Source organism: Eurytemora carolleeae, unplaced genomic scaffold (assembly GCF_000591075.1).
Source record: "Eurytemora carolleeae unplaced genomic scaffold, Eaff_2.0 scaffold602, whole genome shotgun sequence".
Classification (NCBI taxonomy): domain Eukaryota; kingdom Metazoa; phylum Arthropoda; class Copepoda; order Calanoida; family Temoridae; genus Eurytemora; species Eurytemora carolleeae.
Window position 1 is genome coordinate 191,513 of NW_019396510.1, and position 15,077 is coordinate 206,589.

The 15,077-nt window shown below is 31.3% G+C and overlaps 1 protein-coding gene across 1 annotated transcript; it reads left to right on the forward strand.

Moving 5' to 3' along the window:
• Positions 1–241: 241 nt before the first annotated feature.
• LOC111704598 (proline-serine-threonine phosphatase-interacting protein 1) lies at positions 242–13,975 on the forward strand. The gene is made up of 12 exons (XM_023476885.1): positions 242–328; positions 4,177–4,277; positions 6,034–6,092; positions 6,389–6,471; positions 7,123–7,214; positions 8,724–8,774; positions 10,084–10,141; positions 11,214–11,314; positions 11,686–11,761; positions 12,011–12,100; positions 12,653–12,749; positions 13,890–13,975. Exons 1-12 carry the CDS (start codon positions 275–277, stop codon positions 13,958–13,960), a joined length of 933 nt encoding a protein of 310 aa, XP_023332653.1. The 5' UTR covers positions 242–274; the 3' UTR covers positions 13,961–13,975.
• Positions 13,976–15,077: the final 1,102 nt, after the last annotated feature.

Here is a 15,077-nt window from a genome sequence, read left to right on the forward strand (position 1 = left end):
CATAATATTGAAATTGCAACGAGAGTCTTTTAAAATCCATTATATCATTTTCATTTAATAGTTCTTCATAATATTGAAATTGCAACGAGAGTCTTTTAAAATCCATTATATTATTTTTATATAATAGTTCTTCATAATATTGAAATTTTGTCAATTAGTCATTAATTTGTTTATCGTATTCAAAAAAAATTAAATTGTCACTTTTAGACGTTTTTTTTTATAATCTTACATAATAATTGATTTATGTAGATGATTATAATATACAACTTATAAAATGGTGAATACAGAATCTACTGTGGAGCTTAAATCTTTCAAAACTCATTTCTGGGTAAGTTGAAAACAAAAATTTCTCGTTAAATATTGTAAATTTTCGTTATAGGTGCCCTTTAAACTTAAAAAGAGTTGTTTCGTTGCATAAATTTTATTGTTCATAATGTTTTTAAAAGCAAGCCATTTTAGAGTCAATATATTTTTTGGGGAAAGTAAGTTGAGCAGTATACATTAAAAGGAATCATTATTATTTAAATTCAAAACTTAAATGTAAATATCTTTATTCATTTTATATATCTTTTGCATAACGTGGCTGGATTTTAGAAAATTGCAATGTCAATGCACTAAATTTACAATTTGAAAACGTAATAATTGCGGGGAAAATCGCATGCTGTGGCATGGAAGACCGAACGGTTGTAGCTTATGGCTGTCCGGAAGACATAAAAGCTTATCTGTGGCATGGAAGGAAAAAATGTTGTGGCTTATGGCCGCCTGTCTTCCCCCATTCGTCTCATTGATATGAAATGAATCCAAAAGTTGTTCTCTTCAGTACTGCATTTTCTGCTGTTTCATGTCCAGTCTGTCTCTCCCTTTAAAGGGAGTGTTCGCGAACAATGAAAGGGGGTATAGGCTTAATGCGATAAAAAGGCGCTTTTGATCGCTACTAATCTTACTTTTATCTTTTGCGTCTATAAGGAGAAAATTGTTAAAAACAACTAATACCGAAGAACGTAGTGTCCATACAAATTCAGAAAAATGCAACATTCAACTTGGATCGTAAACAAATCAATTTAATTCCAACAAATCATTCAGATATTACAAACAATATTCATCGATTATTTTTCGACGCATTCGTAAATAGTTGATATTTCATAATATTTTGTGTTTTTCATGATCTGAGAGTTACTTTTGTAAACATTTATTCCTGTTTCGAGGATTTTTGATAATGAAGACGACATTTTCATATTTTCCAGAAATATTCAAAAATCCAGCGCCAGCGAAAATTATTTTTTAAAAAATCAAAAATATTATGAAATATTAACAATATACGAATGTGTTGCATCTTTCCGAATTTGTTTTTAACAATTTTCTCCTTATAGACGCAACAGATAGAAGTAAGATTAGTAGCGATCAAAGCCTTTTTATCGCGTTAAGCCTATACCCCCTTTCTTTTTTTCGCGAACACTCCCTTTATACTCAATTTTTTTTACTTTCATTTTGATTTCTATAAAGAAATATAATAGGTGAAAAGCTCTAGGTTGGTTAACAACTATTTTTTACTTTTTAACTTTTGTTTCTCAGATATTGGAGAAAAGGAAATGTTGCGATTATTGCTATTGTAACACTAGAATCAAGGGTTAGTTCGGATCACGTTCAAAATCCCTTTAAAATGATTTAATAAATGTGAAATGTAAAATTAAATATGTAGCTTTTTGTTTATGAAGGCCCCTTGCACGCCGGGGGGTGGGAGGGGAAGGGCAAATAAAATATATGTTTTCTTTTTTTTCTACATATTTTGGTTTAAAACATTTTATGCAAATTTAATTTTTAATTTTTGAAGGAAAGGGTTCAAAAACCTCTGTATAATGTTGAATGACAATAAAGAAAAATTAAATGGGTTGAAAGAACAATGCTTAATTATCTCAAGGACTTTTTTATTCTCAAAATCGTGAACAGAGCGGTGAGATTTGATCATTTGATTTTAAATCCTCTGAATGATGGGGGGGAGGGGCTATATTTGTTTTGTTACATGAAACATAACCCCGGAGTTTTCTAAAAAAAAAAAAAGCAATTGAAACTTGGGCTATGAACAATGAACAATTAGAAAAGAGAATGTTTGCGAAAAATGAAAGGAGATCAATATCGATCACAACTTATCTTACTTTCATCTGTTGGCGTATATAAGGAAAAAAAGGGTTAAAAACGAATCATACCAAAGAACGCTGTAAATTCACGGAGGTGCATTAGTCCACTCCACGTAAAACAAAGAATTAACGAAGTGTATGGACATGTTTTTAGTCATATTTTTATCTCTAGTTCAATATCTGTTAAAAATAGCGTTAAAGACTTTACATAGTTTAATATTTACAATATCAAGTCCAAAAAAAGTATAAAATTGAAAGTACTAAAATTTTTGTTGAACGGGTGAAAATGGGTTCCAAATTTACCACTCACTGCCTTAATAACCACGACCCTATTATAGTTTATTGTGACTCAGATCCTAACTAATTTAATTAAATTTACTATTAATCATTCAGATCTTACAAGCAATAAATATCGAATTGATTTTAATAAATATACCATCAGATAATAGTAAAATTAGTAGCGATCGACATCAAATTTAATTCGATATCATTTTTCGCAAACACTTTCTTTAAGGAAGGTCGATTTTAAGTAAAATTTTGAAAAACAATTTTGTATAAAGTATATATTTTGAATATAATTTTTTTTCAATCCATCTTTAAGTTAGATGAATTTTACTTTTAGGGGGGGGAACATTTAAACGAAATTTTTAATTTTTTCGGAGTTTTAAAAGTATAACAAATTATTGACGAAATATTTTACATATTGTGATTTTTAAAAATTAATTCGTAAATATTGGTTTTTTTTTCTGCAGAAATAAATGATTTGATTTGATTTGATGATTTGATTGATCTTCTCATATACTTACACAATATATCTTCTCATATACTTACACAATATATCTTCTCATATACTTACACAATATATCTTCTCATATACTTACACAATATATCTTCTAATATACTTACACAATATACCTTCTCATATACTTACACAATATACCTTCTCATAAATTTACACAATATACCTTCTCATATATTTACACAATACACCTTCTCATATATTTACACAATACACCTTCTGATATACTTACACATCATACCTTCTCATATTCTTACACAATATACCTTCTCATATTCTTACACAATACACCTTCTCATATATTTACACAATATACCTTTTGATATACTTACACATCATACCTTCTCATATACTTACACAATATACCTTCTCATATATTTACACAATACACCTTCTCATATACTTACACAATATACCTTCTCATATACTTACACAATATACCTTCTCATACACTTACACCATATACCTTCTCATACATTTACACAATACACCTTCTCATATACTTACACAATATACCTTCTCATATACTTACACAATATACCTTCTCATACACTTACATAATATACCTTCTCATATATTTACACAATACACCTTCTCATATATTTACACAATACACCTTCTCATATATTTACACAATATACCTTTTGATATACTTACACATCATACCTTCTCATATTTGTACACATCATACCTTCTCATATACTTACACAATACACCTTCTGATATACTTACACATCATACCTTCTCATATACTTACACATTATATCTTGGCTCTGGCAAAAGGTATAAGCCTGAACGGTTTTCGAAAATTGTTCCTTCATGTTGATATCTTTTGGCATATTGTTTATAATTTCATAAACAAACTAGATTTTTGTTAAGCCTCCTGAAAGCCTAAACCCCTTCAATATTTACATTGAGGACCAGAAAACTTGGAATTAGTAAGACGACTTTTCGACTCAATTTAAGACTTTAAATAGTCCAATATGAGCATACACCCAATCAACTTAAAAACTTATTAAATAAGTCATTTGTAAATCTATTTGCTTTGTATCGCGTATAAACAGCACCAAGTAAGGAAATCCAAGAATGAAAAAAAAATTCTACAAAGCCAATAAATTAGATATTACATATTGAGAAACAGCAAGAATGCCGCACCGACGTATGGCAATTACAACAAAATTGTAAAAATAAATTGTAAAAGTTGTTAAAAAAAACTGATAATAATGCCCAACTCTAATTTAGAACAGTGAAGTTGGTAACTACAGTGGATTCTCTGAGCTAGTAAAGCACTGTAACCAGGGAAGGATTCTTAGTAAGGAGTATATAGAGTTTCTCAGACAAAGGTATTTTTTATGGATTGGTTTAAAAGATCGAGTTTGTCGTTGTCAGGGGCGCAATAAGCACTTTTGTAAAAGAGGAGGGCGGAGGGTAAAATAATATATTTCAGTTGTTGTATGTTTGGCTCTTTGTTCAATGTATAACAATAATTAGTTTAATATCCATTCCTACCGCTAAAATTATATTCTTGTAATCGTTTTAATCTTAAAGACACTTGAATTAAAGAGAGATATGCCTGATTCACAAGAGTACCCTGTACACAATTATTAGGTTAATTATGTACGAACCGTGGGAATCAAACATGGCACTTTTTATATAGAAGATCACTTGAAAATTATGTCCACAGTCCTATTTTAAATCTCTGCACGCATACAAGGATGTATTGCAAGGAAAGTTATTTCAGAAGTGTACACATCTTTTGTACTGCAGTGTACTGTCTCTGGGCGCTAATGTAAACACAAGACGGATGTCGAAGCCTGACATGGGATCCATCTTTCACATAAAAAATCAATGAAATATTCTGGTCATAGGAAACTATTCTGTAAATTATTAAAATTATCAAAATTTAATGCTTTTAACCTCCTCGGATACTAAACGAACACTGATGCATCTATTATTGTTTACAATGTCCGCCCTAAGAAAACTGGTTTCAATGTGTACGCAGAGTATACACGACCGCAATTAACTCTCCTTGCCTTACACCCTTGCACGCATATGGTCTTAACTTGAAGTATTGGTTATTAATATGTCACTTTAATCAAACCTACCCAAAAGTACCATGTTGAAATAATTTATAAAAAGTAATTACTTGGTGAAGTACCCGGCGTTGCCCGTGTAATTTTAAAAACACTTTGGAAAACAAAGAAATTTGAAGAAAAAAATCTATTTTTTAGCCAATTTGGTCCAGCCGTTTGGCCAGCTATCATAGCTAACAAATATAACGCTACGCGCATATTTTGCCCCCCTAGATTTATATCTGTGTACGCCTTTACTTTACTTTAATTTGCCGTGAAACCAATTCTATTATCTTCCATCAATAAACTCAAACCCCTGTTCAGTGTTCATGCTTTCAGTTGATACTTCCAACCAGGTCTTTTTAACAGGTCTCAAGGGGCTATAACCCTCTTCTCCAGAGTGTCCCAAAAATACTTATTTTTTGGGGGTTTACGAAACAGAACGTGCATTCTTTTCGACCACCCTTCTCAGAATGGTTTCTATGTTTGGCTGAAATACAGTATTTTAGGGACACCCTTTAGTGTATACTACACAGTATGTTGTAAAGTTTAGAAATACAACTAGAAAACAGAAAAGAATGAAATTGCTGCAGTTTTCTCGTATCTTATTCTGCTTTTGCAGCCATTGTCTGGACACATTATTTTCTAAACTCGAGGGATATGTGGAGTTTTTATCTTTTTAATCATTGTTTTTTTGTAAAAAGCAAAAAGTCAGCAGTGGAATTAGTAAGCATAAATTCATCAAATACTGTATTCATTGTTAATTATTTAAAGAGGCTGTTGACAATATTTTAAAGTGACTCTCATTAATTTAAAGAGTTATCTACGCTTATTCACACACACAACCGGTGTCCTTGAATCCTTTCTCTAAACCATTTTAGAAGTATCTAGGTTTTTTACTCTGGAAAAGGGATAAATTCTGACAATTTCTGTCTTTGTCTTTTTTAGTTAATTTTAGACTATTACACAGCATCAAGCACGAACCACGACTCCATTTACTTTTTAATTAACTAAATGTATTTTGAAGGTCGCAGATAGAAGACCAGTATGGGAAAGCACTTCAGAAACTTGCGAAAACTTCATGCGGTAATTTAGATAGAGAACTTTTCTAAAATAACACTTATTCTCTTCTTCATAGCTTTACACTCAACACTCTACACTCCACACTCTACACTCTACACTCTACACTCTACACTCTATACACTACACTCTACAATCTACTCTCTAAACTCTACACTCTACACTCTACACTCTACACTCTAAACTCTACACTCTACACTCTACACTCTACACTCTACACTCTACACTCTACACTCTACACTCTACACTCTACACTCTACACTCTACACTCTACACTCTACACTCTACACTCTACACTCTAGGTGGTGAGGAGCTTGTTGGAGGGAGGAAACTATGGGAAAGTTTAAAAAATCACACTGAGACTGTAGGATTAGCTCACTCACAGGTGTTTAATTCAAAATATATTTTCTAAAATCTTTCATCTTTCAAAAATACAATTTCTATTGTAAGTATTGCGCTAGAACTGATCTGCTATGTATGTACAGTATATGTACAGTGTATGTAAAGTTTATGTACAGTGTATGTACAGTGCATGTACAGTGCATGTTCAATATATGTACAGTGTATGTACAGTGTATGTACAGTGTATGTACAGTATATGTACAGTGCATGTAAAGTTTATGTACAGTGTATGTACAGTGCATGTACAGTGCACGTTCAATATATGTACAATTTATGTACATTGTATGTACAGTGTATGTAAAATACAATGTACAGTGTATGTACATTGTATGTACAGTGTATGTACAGTGTATGTACAGTGTATGTACAGTGAATGTATCAGCGTATGAACAGTGTATGTATAGTGTTTGTACAGTGTATGTAAAGTGTATGTACAGTTTAAGTACAGTGTATGTACAGTTTATGTACAGTGTATGTACAGTGTAAGTACAATGTATGTACCGTGTATGTACAGTGTATGTACAGTGTACGTACAGTGAACCGGAGTTTTCAGAAAGGTTTGCATTGATTGGACCATTTGAGTCCAACGGTCGTCTTTCTATTCCACATTTGTATTTTTCTCCCTGTATGTTAGGCAAGCCTGCAGCTGGAGAACGAGCTGGTTAACCTGGCAGAATATCTAGAGGAGGGAATGGAGAAGAAAAGATGGTCGGAGGAAAATGTTCGGTAATATTACGGATTACTCGTCAGAAAATTTAGTTTCTTAATCCCCATAATTTTGCAACATAATGGTGAACCTTTATATTTCAATTTTTATCTTTGAACTAGTAGAATTCTTGTTTGATACATCAATCATCAGGCTGCAAAGATATCGGAAATAAACAAACTTGAGTAAAGGGGAACTATTCAGTTTTTTTTAAATGGGAGAGATGATGTGGCTGAACTAGACAAGACTAGTTCAACTACGTCTTCTCTAGTTCTGTAATCTCATTGGCTTTTAATGGTTTATTAAAGGGGCTAAAAAGGTAATCTAAAGTGTCCCTTCATTTCTGATTCCCTTCAAACCTTTCTACAATCAAGAATGATTAAGAAATCCTAGCTGATCAGTTTAAAAAATGAGCATTTCAATTGTGACTTCTCTGTGAAAGTGACTTTGCGGATTTATAGCCGCCAACATTGTGGAAGGAAATTGTTAAAATTCAACACTCTTGAAAATGGAAAACTTTCTCATTGTTATCAAGATTAAGGCGTATAGGTTACCATTGCCAGTAATAATGCAACTCTTTTTTTAAAGGGAGTGTTCGCGAACATTCCCTTTAAATGAAGAGTTTCTTTAAATTACGTTTACTGTCCTCAGATATAATTTAATATTTTTCATCACAATTTTTATCATAAACTTTCAATTATTCCTTAGTCTAAACATGGATGGATATTACGGTCTATAGATATCATACATATATTCATAATTAAATACATACATCTATTCTAAATATATACGTTGCTTGTCTGTTTTGTCTCTTTTTTTGTATCCAATAAACGTCAAAACGGCTGAACCGATTTTGTGTGGGACCACACATAACCCCAGGCCGGGAAAGTTTATGGAACATCAAAATTGGGGGAAATAATATTGGAAAACAGTTTTTTTTGAAAATACACCAATTCGAATACAAAAATCCGCCAAAATTTGAAAATAATTTGAAATGGCCGATTTTTAGAGTAACAGTTAAAAGCTCAAATTAATTTCAGGAAAGTGGGCGCGAAGCGCCCTCAACGTCTAGTTAGTTTATATATAAAGTATGCATGGGTGTCTGTCTGTTTGTATCCAATAAACGTCAAAACGGCCCTGAATTGATTGGGCCCAAATTTTGTGTAGGACCTCACTTGCCCCAGGGAATGTTTATGGATAATGAAAATTTCAAAAATTATTCTCCAACAAAAAGTAGATTTTCATTAAATTTTGAAAATCCACGATTTTTTTAGAAAATCTGTGAACTTTTTTGTTTTTGTTTTACAATGTATACAAAGAGAAATATGCATATATTCCGACACTCTACTTCGAATATAAGATTGTTCTTTTTCTGATTAGATAATAAAAGATTTTCTTGAGAAATCTTGCAATAACAAAAATAATGAGAGAAAATGTAGAAAAAACACAGAAAACAGATTTTGTTTTTTTACTTCATTATTTCTAATATAAAGATAATATAAATATTATTTTAGAAAACTTATTTTTAGATCATTGCAAGCTCAATTGAAGACAGCGTATAAGCGGCAACATGAACTTAGGTATTTTTTTCTCATTAAATTAAAGAAGAGTAATCTGTGAAAATTAGAGCTACTGACAATTTGTATGAACAGTGGAACCCAAAAAAAACGAAGACGAATTTTAAGAAAAAAATTTTTTCTTTGATTATATTATAAAGCGGTAGCTTGAAAATCGAATATAATAGGTCTGCCTATACTGCAAAATCGATTTATTTGGAATTTGTCCCATTTTTCTGTCTATAGTCTGCATGTACACTGTACATTGACTTCCTGCCTAAAAATGTACGATTTTAAATCGCTTATTATGGCGACTTTCAGTCGTCTAAAATAAAGTTATTTCTAATTCAAAAATACCGATTTAAAATCGTTTAAAATGTAACTACAAATCGTTTATTAAGCGACTTTTTGTCCTTAATATCACTATTTTGAGTTTTTAATTAAGAGTGTGTACACTTTCTCTAGCGGCCTAAAAGTCTGTCTGGTACTTCTATTAAACCGTGGCAGCCGTCTTATTATCCCGCCGTTTTATGGGTTCTATTGTACAAAAATATTTTTTCTAAGTTAGTATTTTGCGACTTAGATTAAAGTTTCCAAGAGTGGATTTTAATATCATTTTGACGCATTCCATATACATTATACATTTCATATACATTATACACTTGTACGGAATCTGGTGCAATGTAGGGTATTCATTTTTGTCTAGTGCAAATACAGAACTAAACTAAACTAAACTAAACTAAACTAAACTAAACTAAACTACATTTTTAAAAAAGATTTGAGAATTCAGATTGTTTCTTTTTGTGTAACTCAAAACACTACTGTAAGCCGGAAAAAAATAAAAAGACAAAAAACTTCGTCTAAATAAATTAAGATGAATATCTAAATATCCGTCTTGAAACACTGAGTTTTCATAAGCATTAAATTCGTAAAAATTCCTTTAGAATTAAGCAAATTTTGATCAAATTTTAATCAAATTTTAAGCAAATCTTAAGCAAATTTTAAACAAAAGACCGGGTTTTTAGAAAGATTTTTGTCCGAATAAAAAAAAATAATTTTTTAGCCTTACATAAAAACCAATAGACGACGGTATTCAGCGATTCAATACACATTTTTTGATACCAAAAAAATGATAAATCGACCTTCCCTCATAATCTCTGGTTTTTTTTAATCCTTAATTACCATGAATAGGTTTTGATTTTTCCATTATTCAATGTTGCTAATAATTTGCTTCTGTATAATATTTTGCTTGTGAAAAAAGGATTTGATATTTTCGATGAAATAGTTTCTCCCTTAATTAATTAAATAAACTGAATTTGATAAAATTATTTAGAAAAGTTTACGAGGCAAGGTGCAGGGAGGAGGTACAGACTAGCCACGCCTATCATCAGGTTCAAACAAATTCATCTGATTTCAGGGGAAATTAGTTCAAAAACTTACAATTGGCCCATTTCTAACACTGGGTGTTAGAAAAGTCTGCAAAGTTATCTTTTCCAAGCGTATATGTCGTTAAATCCAAGCCGAGTGGAGCACAACTACACCATACATTTCAGGGGAAAGTTTTTCTAAAACTTACACTTGGACCATTTCTAACTGTGAGTGTTAGAAATGGGCCAAATCTGCAAGATTATCTTCTTCAAGCGTATATATCTCTAAATCCAAGCCGAATTGAACAAAAATACACCAAACATTTATTAAAAATAGCTAAAACTATATATTAAAACAAAAAATGTCAACTTTTAACTTATAATAATGTGTCGAAAACGCGACCATGATTCAAATTCAGGATATGTTTGAAAATAGAAACCCTGACATTTTCTTGAAAACGGTCAAAGGCTTTAATATAAAAAGAATTCTTTTTAAAATTTTGATTGTAGAAAGGAGTTTTAAATTGGAATTAGTTGTCCTCGCCATGCTTAATAAACTATAGGTATAGTTTTTAAATCGACTTTTACTCTCGATATGAGCCGGGATCCCAAAAACATAGTCTATCAATTTTAGTTTTGGAACTAATGTCCCCTGAATTAAATGAAAATTCGCCAATTTCAAGGATTTCTCTCAAATAGATTGGAAAAAAATCAAGAATGAAATCTATTGCATTCCATCGAACGTAACAAATCTAACGTTGATTACTTTTTATATAAAAAAGTAAAGCCGAAAAGAATTTATATGATATCTTTAGAAAATGTATATTTAACAGTAGAAGTGCACACACCAAATTCATAAACATTTACCTGCAATAATTTACTGCAGGTTTTCCCCTCACAATATTGGTTGATTTGCAACCTGATGGTGAAAATTATTTTTGGCCTAAAAAATATATAGTTTGATTTATCAAAAGTTTAGAAAATATAATTTTTGCTCAATTCCTTTCTGTAATCTATGGAAATAAGGAGACAATGAAATACTTACTTTATTTCTAATTAATTTTCATTAATTAATTATTTTAAAAAAATCTTTTAGGAAGTAGCCCGAGGAGGTCTGGAGAGTGGAGCTGCTGAAAAAGCAGCGGCACGTCACAGTAAGGTTAGGAGCAGCATGGAATCAGCGGAAACAGCTTACAGGCAATTATTATAATAATATAATGATAATAATAATGATAATTATAACCAGCTGAAGTGCCCGGCGTTGCCTGTGAAATTAAAAAAGCAGATTTTTGAAAGAAAAAAATGTTTAATCTTTCTTAGTCTATGTTACTCCGAAGGTAACCAGTGTTTGTATAAAATGCCTTCTTTTTGAGCGAAAATTTTATGTTTTTTTAAAAAGAAAATGGTATTGAAGGTTTTAAAAGCTAGTTTTTGTACATTTTCTTTACACTTTTCAGATTATTAAATGCCTTTTTTTCGAAATCAGAAAATGTAAGTACTTTCAAACTAGAGGTTTTTGCAGTAGTGAGATTTGAAATTCCAAAATGAGAAAATATAATTTAATTCAGGGGTTCTGTAGATTATGTAGAAGAGGTTCGTGAGCAATGGGAAAAAGAAACAGAACTAGCCGCTGATATTTTGCAGGTGAAAAATATTTAAAAATAAAACAATTCTTATCAGATGATTCATGCTTCTTAAAAATGCTTTCTGTTATTAACAAGTTTTAAATTAGATACAGGGTTATCGATATAGGATGAGACATAAATAACGACCGAAATATGACCACCCGGAGCAAAAAGGACAATACAAATTATGTACAGAAAAAATGACGTATGAGCAGATTAGTTTTGATTTCACAGCTAAGACGGCATCTTTTTTATTTATACGTTTCAGGATTTGGAGCAAAGACGACTTTCCGTTCTTCGGGATTCTGTTTGGAAACTAAGCAACATTCTTTCTGCAACATGTGTAGCAGACGATGAGGTATCAATCAACTAATCAATATCAATAAATCAATCAATCAATCAATCAATCAATAAATTAATTAATCCATCAATCTCAATCAATCAATCAATTCATAAATCTATTAATTTTTTATTTTACTTGTCAGCAATGTTATTCAGAGATAAATAATATTATTAATATACATTAAAAAAATGTCGAAATAAACCATTAAAAGCATAAATATTTAAACGTATATGAATGGATTGATGAATGACAGGATTAATTATTGTGTGAGATAAAAGTATCAAGTAATGAAAGGATGAATAAAAGGATGAATAAATGAATGGATAAACTGGGCTATGGAACCCAAAATCAGGGGTTTATCGTTCTTCAATTTGAACGAAATCATCAAGTCCCACTGTACGTAGGCTTTGTGGTCTTACTCGGATATTTTGACATATTTAAGTAGTTTCAACTGAATTTCTGAATAAATGAATGAATGAATTTTAGAATTGATGAAAGGATGGGTGAATGAAGGATGAATTAACGAATGGGCGACATGGATGAATGAATTAATGAATGTATATCCAGGTGTATGAAGAAACAAGGGTTGTCCTGGAACAATTGGATTTAAAAGAATGTATTCAACTCTTTATTAATCAACATCAGACAGGGACTAGTAAACCAGGTAGATCTAGGTTGATTTAAAGGGACAGTTAACTAGTAAACCAGGTAGATCTAGGTTGATTTAAAGGGACTGTTTACTAGTAAACCAGGTAGATCTAGGTTGATTTAAAGGGACCGTTTACTAGTAAACCAGGTAGATATAGGTTGATCTAAAGGGACTGTTTACTAGTAAACCAGGTAGATCTAGGTTGATATAAACGGACTGTTTGCTAGTAAACCAGGTAGATCAAAGTTGATTTACAGGGACTGTTTCAAATTAACCAGTAGATATTGGTTGATTTAAAAGAACTATTTACTAGTGAACAAAGTAGATCTAGGTTGATTTAAAGGGACTGATTACTAGTAAACCAGGTAGATATAGGTTGATCTAAAGGGACTTTTTACTAGTAAACCAAGTAGATATAGGTTGATATAAACGGACAGTTTACTAGTAAACCAGGTAGATATAGATTGATATAAACGAACTATTTACTAGTAAACCAGGTAGATATAGGTTGATATAAACGAACTATTTATTAGTAAACCAGGTAGATATAGGTTGATGTAAACGAACTATTTACTAGTAAACCAGGTAGATCTAGGTTGATATAAACGAACTATTTACTAGTAAACCAGGAAGATCTAGGTTGATCTAAAGGGACTGTTTGCAAGTAAACCAGTTAGATCTGGGTTTATTTAAAGGGACTGTTTACTAGTAAACCAGGTAGATCTAGCTTTATTTAAAGAGACAGTTTACTAGTTAACCAGGTAGATCTAGGTTTATTTAAAGGGACTGTTTACTAGTAAACCAGGTAGATATCGGTTGATTTAAAGGGACTGTTTACGAGTAAACCAGGTAGATATAGGTTTATTCAAAGTGACTGTTTACTAGTAAACCAGGTAGATATTGGTTGATTTATAGGGACTGTTTACTAGTAAACCAGGTAGATATAGGTTTATTTAAAGGGACTGTTTACTAGTAAACCAGGTAGATATAGGTTGATCTAAAAGGACTATTCACTTGTTTTAGTAGACTAAGGGTGATATAAATGGACACTTTACTAATTCCGGTTTCAAAAGAAATTTTTTATGTATTTTCTCACAAATTCTATAAATAAACCATGAAGAATTAAAAAGACTAGTAACAAGAACATAATTCTAGGTTGCTTGCAGCCTGAAACTTTGCCTAATTCATCTACTATAGGAATGGGGCACGCCAGGTACTGCACTTAATGTTTTTTATATAGACCTTGTACTGGTAAGTGATACTTTAACAACCACGTACACTGCTGTTAGTTGTACTAATTGTTGTAATATTAATTACTAGCTTGGGAACCCAGCTTTGCCTTGAAGCAAAGTTTCCTTTTCAAGAGTCAACATATTCAACTAAAAACTTTTAAACCTAGCTCAGAACATTCCCGTGGTTCTACAGAGTTCCCCAATTCAAATTTGAGGCGAGCAGTTCCTGGGGTTCCTGAGTTATGATTGGACATACAAACGAACAAACAGAGATTACTACTTTATATATTTATAGATACTACTAGCTGGACTACTAGTTTTACAATAATTTATACTATACAAGTTAAAGGGACAGTAAAGGAAAAATGAAAGGGGGTATAGGCTGAAAGCTAATCACTTTAGCTCTTAAGACATTTTTAAGATCCTAAAAAAATTTTGTTTTTATATCATTTTTATGTTTTTTTAAGTAACATATGCAGGAATATATCTACTTATTTTTAAGGTATCTATTTTTAATGATTTTAGAAAGAATCTGTAATATTTATTCTCTCACAGAAAATATAAAATATGAAATTGTATGATGGTTTAGCTTAAAACAATAAAAAAATGAGCCAATTAAAATAAAACAATATTGAATAAGTTTGTTCTCATCGGTATTTGTTGAAACAAACTATTCATATTAAAATCTCAATTAAATACACATTCATGACAAGGAGAGTCCCGGCACGCCCCGCCGGTGTACATTTGAATATCCGTGCTGGGCCAAACTTTGCAGTCCTACTTTGGACTGTACCGCCAATTTACAATTACTAAAGCGGCAGAGGAGTACCGGGGCCCCCAGAATATCAAAGTGGGAAAAATCTAAATACTGTAATTCAATTAAAATAGTTCTGTACAATTTTGTAATTATCTTTTATAAAAACCTTGAAAAAAAGTTGTTAAAAATAAAATACATACCTATGAATCTAATTCAAGTTATTAGTCATCTCTAAAAAATCTAAACATTTTAAGAATTTAAAAAAAATATCTTCCCATCTTTTTTGCGCTCATGCTCAAATATTTTCATTTAAGAATGCCTTTTCCCATGGACGACTTTCCAAGGGACCATTTC

Bases quoted from the DNA above. Each gene is read 5' to 3' on its own strand.
- LOC111704598 (XM_023476885.1), top strand. From the start codon at position 275: ATGGTGAATACAGAATCTACTGTGGAGCTTAAATCTTTCAAAACTCAT. The intron at 329-4,176 runs GTAAGTTGAAAA...ACTCTAATTTAG, and splicing joins CTTTCAAAACTCATTTCTGG to AACAGTGAAGTTGGTAACTA. The intron at 6,093-6,388 runs GTAATTTAGATA...TCTACACTCTAG, and splicing joins ACTTGCGAAAACTTCATGCG to GTGGTGAGGAGCTTGTTGGA.